General features: G+C 29.8%; 1 protein-coding gene across 2 annotated transcripts in view; it reads right to left on the bottom strand.

The window, feature by feature from the left end:
• Positions 1-4,590: 4,590 nt before the first annotated feature.
• The window catches only part of LOC106472818 (DNA-binding transcriptional regulator BolA-like), a 15,221-nt gene continuing 9,750 nt past the window's right edge, over positions 4,591-10,061 (bottom strand). The window contains exons 6-8 of one of the 2 annotated variants that reach the window (XM_022402276.1): positions 8,510-8,578; positions 6,826-6,845; positions 6,680-6,791 (exon numbers count right to left, since the gene is read on the bottom strand). In XM_022402276.1, coding sequence (XP_022257984.1) covers positions 6,788-6,791; positions 6,826-6,845; positions 8,510-8,578 — 93 coding nt within the window. In that variant the 3' untranslated portion in view covers positions 6,680-6,787. Of the gene's footprint in view, positions 5,130-6,679; positions 6,792-6,825; positions 6,846-8,509; positions 8,579-10,061 lie in introns of those variants that run through there. The other variant, XM_022402269.1, reaches the window with a different exon arrangement.

Below are 10,061 nucleotides of genomic sequence, written 5' to 3'. Positions count from 1 at the left end.
GTAAGATTAAGAAATGTTAGCCATTCTAACCTACAATTCTTCACAATTTGAAAAACTTAATAAAAATGTTATTAGAAGAGAAGATGCTGTTAAGTGATATTTATGTTAAAGGAATTACATATTTAAACATATTCTGTAGACATTCATTAATTGCACTACAACACCAGTTCTCTAATTAAAAGTTTTAGTATTCTGAACATTATGATTGACATCTTTAGGTCAAGAATCAACCCTTTACCATTTGTTATGATACTAAATGTGTCCCTTGGTATTATTAACTACTTTCTAATTTCCAATGACACAACAAAAAGTATTTAACAATGCTGACAGTTTAAGCTCATTTCAACAGGTTGTTATACATTTGTTTTAGACTGCCTTCTTAAATCAAGTATGATGCAATACAACTCGATCTGCATCTTTGCTTAAAACTACAGCTAAAAAGATCTTGAAAATTAGCACACTATGAAACCAAATTGCTTTGCTGTTGAGGTTTGTTGGCCTTTTAGTAAATCTCTACAAATACCTATAATAATTATAAATTAATGATGCCATAGTTAAAATTTTGTGAACATATTGAAAATGTATACTTTTTTTCTCATGAAGTATTTTTTCGTACTATTGTAAGTACTGTCATGAGTCAACAAACTTTTCAATATATTTTTGAAGTGATTTTATTTAATTATGCTGTTTAGCTTTTAATGTACATATATTTATATTAAAGTTGTGGTTTAATACTTGTAGTACTTGTTAATTTGAGTTATGTGAATTTGGTCAACTAAAGAGATACAAGTTAAATACCTTAATTCACAAGATATCTTCAGGAAAGCTTGCTTATGTACTAGATGCTCATATGTAGGTTCTGGAAGTATTCACTGATACTGACGAAAAGTTTGTGAATTAGTACACTAAGAATATTAATGGATGTGTAAATGTGCAAAATGAACACCATTGGACTTTATCAACTTTAGGTAATTGCTCTTTTTTACTTTGGAAAAAACTGATTTATATATTATGTATTCTTTAAGTAAATTAAACTTCCCACCTTCTCCAAAGTAAAAAAAAAAAATTTGAATCATTAAAATATAAAACCTCTATAAAAAAAGATGTGCTTTCCTGTCTGCCTGTGTAATAATATATGTATTTTAATTTATTTTCTACATATTTTATGTCACTGCAGGGATATATTTTCTTTCTATTTACAAAATTATACTCCTTTTTTTTTATAATTTTCCTCTTTTCGTTATTTGCAAATTTTTTTATTTCGGTTAATGTGCAAGATTTTTTAGGAGATAGCAAGTGTTATCCACCTTACTTTTTAAGGTTTCATATTTTCATACTATTTTAAGCGTATACAAAACAATTGTGAATACTTGATATTTAATCTTTCCGATTTTATTGAGAAAATTTTTCCTTACTACTTATGTTCTGTAGGGTGTGTCTAGGAATTTGAAGAAATAAATATTTTATGATTTGGTAGGAAAATGTGGATTGAAATTACAATTATGTTAGCTGTTCTCTTTGTTGCTATTTCTAAAAGATAAATGCTTACTGTGTAGATAATATTAAGTGTTAATCTGCAATTGGAAAATAAAAATTTTTAATATGTCATATTGTGTTGTTTTTTTTATATATTTCTCTTTCAAACATTTGTGCATGTGAAATACTGCTCACTATTGCACAAAGTAGTATACACTTTTATTTTTAAGAATGTATTTTTCATTAAAAATTAATCACATCAAGACCATAGTGCCAGTTTTGAAAGTGATTTAGGATTTCGTTTTTTCTTCATTATATGCTATAATCTGGAAATTCAAACATAATTATAGGAAAACTTTTACAAATGTAAAATATCATATTAGATGGCTCATTGTAGTATGTTTACAGTGCGCTACCAAATGTATCGAGACATTACAACTTAAGAACAGGGTAATGGTGTCATTTTGCCATTAGAACCCCATTTTTATAGGTGTTGTAATACCAATAATAGTGTTAACCACAGCTTTGATTATGTTACTACATTTTCAACCAACAGAGCACTTCCAAATGTAGTGAAATTTCAGTGTATCCTCTATCTCGGGTGGAATTTCAGATTCATATGGGGATTCTGAACTGAAAAAGACAAATTCCAATTGTCCAAGGTATCATAGTACAAGACTAGAAAAATTCTTAATTTAAAAATGGGAATAAAGATAATCAAAAAAGTACAGAAACAAGTTGAATCAAAATTCAAAGATTATAGTCTCAAGCTACAAATCCCATTTTGTCTCCATGTTTACAGTATTATCAAAAATAGGGATTTGTAGCTTGAGGAAATAATGTAGACACTATTTCCAGCCTTGTTGGCTTAATTTTTTTTTAGAGTCCCAAGTAGTAGGTTTGAAAATATAATCTTTTGATTCAACTTGTTTCTGTACGTTTTTGACAATCCCTAATCCCCCTTTTTAACTTAATTTTTACTAATCTTGTTTCTTGTGTTTTTTTACACTCATTTATGGAGAGTAAATTTCATGCTACGTACATGCATATGCATTCAGTTGAACATCACGTTTTTTAACATTGGCTATTTTTTCACCCAACCACAACAGTGAACTTATTCCAGATAAGTAACACGTGTACTCGTATGCAACTACAACAAACAAAACAAAGTTGTTCTCAAAGGACCATCTTGAAGGCAAAGATTGTATCGTCACAGTGTAATGTAACAAAATATGAGCAGCAACAAAGCAATCTTATCAGAACAGACTAATGTTTTTTTCTAAGATGATACAACACATTAATGCAATGTAAACAAATACAGTAACATGCTCACCTTGTTAGGTCTACATGGCATATATGTATGTTCTTCAAAAGCCTGCTCTGCACAGTGACAAGTATTTGCTAGAATAAGGTGAAACAAAAAATGCATGCAAAATAGACAATAGTGACACAATTAGAATAAGTTGCCAATATTTACAACCAGAATCTTAACACTGACTATTTAAAAATAGCTATATGTAACAGTGCTAGATACAGTGGTAATAAATACTGAAATAATGGTAGAAAGAATCACCACTGTCATCTGAGTTGAAAAATCTACTATGGTAATTTTCTGCTGTTAAAACTTTCTGAAATATAGTCATGGAAATCCACATAAAGACAGCAAACTCAAGTAACAATATGCAACAGCAAAATTGGGAACCTTTCATGTGGCTGTTTCCAATTAATGCACTAGAAAATGCATTAGTTGTAGTTTCCAACTAACATGCATGCTAGGAAAACACCGGATTTTTTTAAGACAGAAAGTGAAGGACTTAGAAAATTTTGCAGCAGGAAAAAATTAAGAAGATCAAATTAAGTTTAAAACTAGTCTTTGTTTTTTTACAAAATTCCTGTGTAATCCCACACTTAGAATAAGTATCACTTGCAATAATTTTACAGTGGAGTCATAACAGAGATTTGTAACTTGTACAAACTGTCTGCAGTGGATCTTCAGCCTTGTTTGCATACTTTTTTGTGATTCCTATTTGTAGACTTTAAATTCTCAATTTTAAATTATTTTGTATGTTGGCTTTCTAATGCACAGCAATGGGCAAATATATGGCTAGAATAAGACACAACCCCCACTAAGCCAGTATAAAATTGTACTAGTAGAAAAGCAGCCTTTTCAAATAAAACAAATAGATCTAAAACATTGCTTTAAATAAAGCTTTGTGTCTTTTAGGGTAATTACTTACTGAGCCAGGTGGCTTTGTGCCTGATATTTTATGTAAACACACGTCAAGTACCAAAGCAGCCTCTCAGAACAACATTCCATCTATTATGTATTTATAACCACATAAATCAACTTTTAACTAGGTCAAGTTTTACTTTATGACTTATCATTATTTTCAAAACAATTCAATTAAAATGTCAATGAATGACAGATACTGTCAAGTGTGTAAAAATGGAAAACATTTTATATATCTTTTAGCAAGAGTGTAAAGGTTCAGAATAAAAAAACTGGATTTTACCAAAAAATTTAGGTGGAAGTTAGCACAGCAACAACAGCTTAAAGAAAAACGTTAATGTTGATATACAGAAGCTATAAAAGACAAGGTAGATATGAAGATAGTGTCTGTACAGGATCTGTAATCATACTTATGAAGGGGATACAGGAAGATATTCAAAATTCTGTTAGTGTTATCAAATTCAAGTTTACTACAGAAACCAATATTACCATGGTACAAATATGAACAAGAAACCAAGTTAAAACAATGATTTGTAGTATGGACTGATTGCAGGAACTGATCATAAGCTTGACAATCAAACCAGATACATTTCAGTTACACAAGCTCAAAAACTTTTCTCCCAGTCTTTTCCCATATATAACTTAGGAAAACAAGTTCTGTATAAATCTCTAATTATTACAACAATACACCAAAAACTGTACTAACAACACACTAGATCACACTTTTCTCATTTCACCTTCTCAATCATACAAAAAAATGGTTTTCTTTAAAAAATGTTTTATATAATGATTACATTGAATTATCAGTATCCAGCCGTGCAATCGGAAAGTTCAACAAATCACAACACTCAGTAGCTTATTACAGGAAAAGTGGATTGTAACCGTTCAAAGGTAGCTTTTTATTAATTTCTTTGGCAGGAATACAGTGAAGAAGGGGGGGAAAAAACTTGTACATCTTACTGAAGATGTGGATGTCAAACCCAGAAATACAATTAAGACCATAAATTTATTGCAAGATACTGGAAATTCCAAAGACTGACAAATACAACTACTTAATAAGCAGTTGTTGTGTTACTGGTAGAAATACAAATGCAATAATTTATATATATTTTTATAAATGCTAAACAATTTTACTACACATATTAAACAAATATATGACATTAATATTTATGCTAATTTTGTCAATTCTGCATAGAAACTTTTCACCTGTTATCAATTTAAAAAACAACAACAACATTCACTGAAAATAAAAGTTTTTGAATGTTCTTTTTTCTCCAACTATATAATCTTGTGTGTTTTGATTTCACAACTAACCAGTAGGTTGTATCTTGGTAAAAACCACCTATTTGCTCTTTCCACCTCTACATGGTGGTGACTTATTTCTCCTTATTTCATTAGATTCCCACTGAGAAGGTGTAAATGTCTATAACAAAAAGTAAAACAATATAATCAATGAGAATGCTATTTGTAAATCAAATACTCAGTCTAAGGCATAATACTAAAATTAAAGTGGTCTGTTTTTTTTTAAAAAAAGAGACATATTCACACTAATTTTGAAGATTACTTATGAGATAATTAGTACTTTTGAAGCTACATTCAGTGTTTAACAGTGACATTTTTTTTTCAAGCAGTGGACCATTGTCTCTGTTTTCCATTAACCTTTTTAATGCATAACTGAATAAAACTGTTTTGACTTTTTTTTTTACAACTGTCAGTTGAACCAGTCCAAGAAACTGAAATAATTCATAACTGAAAACTAATTTCAAATTTATGTAAATTATGTTTGGGTTTATAAAAGAATCTGTTTTATCCCGTTTCTAAGCTAGAGACTTAGCAGATGAGTTGGTTTCTTAAACAATTATGACAAGCAGTTCACTGGTAAAAAATGCATGATAATATTATGTAAAATGAAATCATTACTGTGATATAAATTTGAACAAACATCTACCATATAAAGGATATTATATATTTTCTGTTAAAACTGTTTTCCTTCAATCTCTTTTTCCAGATATAAAACTTTTCAGCTTTAGATTTGCTACTATTTTCTTACTATTTATGCTCTATGCGTAAGCCTGTAATATTTTGAAAATACTGCAATTGTTTCAATTTTAGTTTAGAAAGTTGACTATTTACTTCTTCATAAAAGGTTTAAAAAAATTTTTATTCTTAAGTATGTTGAAACACATGTTCATGTCCTCTCTCAAAAGAGTTCATTTTGAGGACGTAGTGTAATTGTTCAGTGTCTTGTATGCAAGTCTTGCCCATTGAGTCAGCAGTTTTTTTATATGTTAACCTGTGCCAATAAATAAAGTAGTTTCTTTGTGTAGGATTTGTTTGTTCAGTCTCCTTCTTTACCCTTTGTGCATGAGGTTGGTTCATTGGATCGAGCCTGTACTGGAGAAATAATGTTTACTATAATTCCAAATTTACTTGGTGTATCTTCATGAAATTTGGCAAGCTTTTAGTAAATAATGCAAGTAATGCAAAATCAGAATTTTTAATAAAGTATTTCTACAAAAGATTATCAATGAGTTTATGTTGATTAGTCTGAGAGCAATGTGATTTACAGGTTAAGAATAAAAATATTTTTTCATCTTAATGTTTTCATATTTGTTTACATAACGTCTAGAACCTTCTAAATGAATATCAGAAACTTTATAGAATTATTGCACATTGTAACAGATAATAACAGTTACTTATCCTCAAATCTTCAGTCCTTTTGCCTTTACAAAGCTGCTCTCACTTAATCTTATTGTTTTATTGCTCTTTGAACCATATTTAACTACAAATTAACAAAGCAGTAAATCACCTAGCAAAAGCATAGTGCAAGTTATAGTAAACAAAGTATTGAATTACAACATGCACGAGTAGCTCAAGCACATTCCTAAAGAGAATTACTTTTTATTTAATTTTCTGATCTAACCTAACAGGTTTCTAATTTTTACATTTTAGTTACTTGAAGAACAATAAATAAAGAATATACATAAGAAACAAGAAATCTAGTACTTAAGTGTGTGTCTAATACTTTTTTGCTGTCGATGTTTCAATAAAAGCTAACCCTATTTTGTGGCAGAGTTGTTGTCATTTAAAATAATTCCTCTGGCTGGTTGAGGTGACATGGCAATAGAAAAGAATGAAACTGTAGGCAGAATAATTCAATACCTGTCATCAGAATGAGCTAGCCCTATAAGTCTATCTATTAGTAGATTCAAATGTTCTGTTTTTATTGGTTATACATAATCCAATAGCAAATGTTAGAGAAAAATACTGACACTCTTTGAAAGACAGTATGTAATGCAAGGGAGTGGAATATGGATTTGACTATCAAGTTTATACCTCAGTAAAGCAAGAAGACTGCAGGCTATAAATTTAGATTATGTCTTAGCAATATCTATAAGTGTTCATTTTTTTAATAAAACTTGGAAGCTCAAATAGAAATGGAAAGAATATATAAAATGGGCAATTTGGAGCAAAGACGTGTCACATAATGCAGAGAAATGAAGACAGAATTTAACTATTTTCTTTAGAAATTAAAAACTTTAAACTTGTTACCAAATTTATTGAAAGACATTGATAATAAAGATGTTTACTTGAATTTTGAATGTAACTGTGTAAAAGATCATAACATGCATGCTCTAACCACCCATACACGTACAGTTAAGTCAAATTTAGATATACAGAAGGTTGAGTACATTATATTTAAAATATTTTGAATATGTAAATCAGCAAGACATGTGACAAATCCAGCTAATATAAAACCTAAGTGGAAAGGCATGTATCTAAACTACATTTTGACATGGTTTGGCATTCCATAGCTAATGTGATGCCATTGAAAACTGATCACTTTTGGGAATGGTATGTGACAACCCTTTCCAAGGAAAAATATTCATATGAACAGATTTGTTGTGGAAGCATCTCTAGTACATCTGACTTGTATTGCTTAGCCAGATGTAGATTCTTCTAGATTATGTTACATACTATTGCTTGGGGCACGTGATTGGATTTTGTCATGGACGTATGTGTTTGTGGATTCTCATTTGTTATAAGACATTGCGCTTTGCTAATAATAGCTGGAGTGTGACTTGTTACAGGCCTTTTTCTGGATAGTTATGGTGTCCAAAATTAATCCATACTTCTTTGTTTTACAATGCCATTAAGTACAAGGGATATTTTGAGCCTGAGAATTTTAGATCCACAATCTGAACACAGTTTTATAAGCAAACAGCTGGGGAATGCAATAAGTATTCATACTATTCCATATGAAGACACAGGACTGTTGAAATCGGTGGTGAGAAACCAATGTCACTGTACACTAAATAGCTTTGGAAAGTAAGCAAGGAGTAGTCTTTTTATATGACAGCTTTACGACACAGCCTTTTGCAATGGAAACCATTCTGCATGTGTACTGTCAGGTTGAATGGCTATTAAACGAGCATGACAATATGGATGATAATGACATGAAGTTCCAAAATCATTTTAATATAACATACTCAATCTTTCTACATTGTGCAAAACATTTCTTTATGAACGTTCTGTTAGAGTAGGTTAGTAAACTTATCTTTACTTAAGAATACCATATATCCAGGAAAATTTGTGTATGTTATTAAATAATGTGCAGAGCTTGTAACTACATAAATATATAACAAAAAGTATCTTTATATAAAACGCATAGAGAAGATATGCCTGTGAATAAAATTCCAAAACAACTTAGATCAATAAATTTTCATTAATATTGCAAAGCAATCCAATGATTTTTATTAAAATGTACAAGTTTAGCATCTTAATATATACAGTCTATCTTACCTCGATAGCTAGAGCATGAACAGGACCTTTTAATTCATCTTGCAGAACTTGGTTCACATGTCTGTGTCTCTAAAAAAATATTTATTTCAATGCACTGGTTAATAAGTGAGCACATTATTGAGAGTCAAAGATATGAATCATTTGTAAATATTTATTTATTATAAAATTATATGTTTTGTCATTTAATGCACTGTATAAACTTTTATTTATTAATAATGTTTTTATTATTATTCATAACATTGTACAATTTTTGTAACAAATTTATTGAGGTTAAACATCACATATATAGCAGAATTATAATTAAAATTTTATCTCTATTGATACAAAATTTTTTAAATGTATCTCAAAAATTACCTTACATTAACAAATCAAACTTGTAACTTAGAGAGGTGATAAGAAACAAGTATAATCATAGCATACATTTTTATTTCACATTTTGTTACATTCCATGTTATCAGCATTTATGTATAGATTCTTACTATCAACTAGTTCTGCCAAGTAACATTTTAAGCTAGTATTAAACTCCACAGTTTGGTTATTCAAGAATTTAACCAACAAGAATTATTCTATATACAATAATCAACCTGAATCTCAAAAGTCAGTATTGGTGGTATCTCCACATTTTTCAGTGATGTCATTATGTAAAGTACAGTTTCATAGAATTTAAGGTATATATAAAATATCTTCTTTATGTATGTCTTACATATGTATGTAGAATATTTTAGAGAGATTCAATACTAAAGTGAAATAATACACTTATTTTACTGTTGCTATCAATCAGTTATAATGCATGTTAAAAAAAAAGAGCTTCCAAACCTATGAGGAGTGCAGTTATGTAAATTAAGAAAGGCCAACCTAAGTAAATGCAGTAGCAAGGATGACTAATAAAAATAACATCAAGTTACAGATTATAGTGTGGGGAACTGTATAATTGCTTTGGAGATATCTGCAGAAATGGGGCCTAGAAAGACGTAGCGATACACCATCTAGCAAATTTAATCTCAATTTCAATATCTCATCTGTTACAATAGTAAGAAATAAAAAAATAGCAGATGTGAGTGCTCAAGCCCACAAGTTCTCTCTTGTTAACCCACTAGCTTCACTTCTTTCCCTTTCTTTTTTAACAACCACCTTTCTACAAATGGCTGAAAGCAGTGAAAGATGACATACGTATGACACAATTGATTAGAAAACTACTCTTCCAAAGATCAGTTAAGTGAGAGTAACAAAATTAATATTTTATAATTTATACAGTGCTGTCTAAGATATAAGAAGTTTCAGCCAACAGCTAACACGTATGAAGATTAAAAGTATTCCATTCAGTGATGGAAGGTCTAAAAGCCCATGCAAGTTCCACACATTGATTGATGAATGCCATAAGCTTACAAGAGAAATTGTGCATAGCAATAACAAAAATAAAATATTGGGGAAAACTGAACATAATCTTTGTCTTTTAAATTTCACGCAAAGCTAAATAAGAGCTATCTGCTCTAGCCGTCCCTAATTTAGCAGTAAAAGACTAGAGAGAAGGCAGCTAGTCATCACCACCAAC

Source organism: Limulus polyphemus, unplaced genomic scaffold, assembly GCF_000517525.1.
Source record: "Limulus polyphemus unplaced genomic scaffold, Limulus_polyphemus-2.1.2 Scaffold124, whole genome shotgun sequence".
Classification (NCBI taxonomy): Eukaryota; Metazoa; Arthropoda; class Merostomata; order Xiphosura; family Limulidae; genus Limulus; species Limulus polyphemus.
Note: the sequence above shows the minus strand (reverse complement) of the source record. Positions and strands in the feature narration are given on the sequence as shown.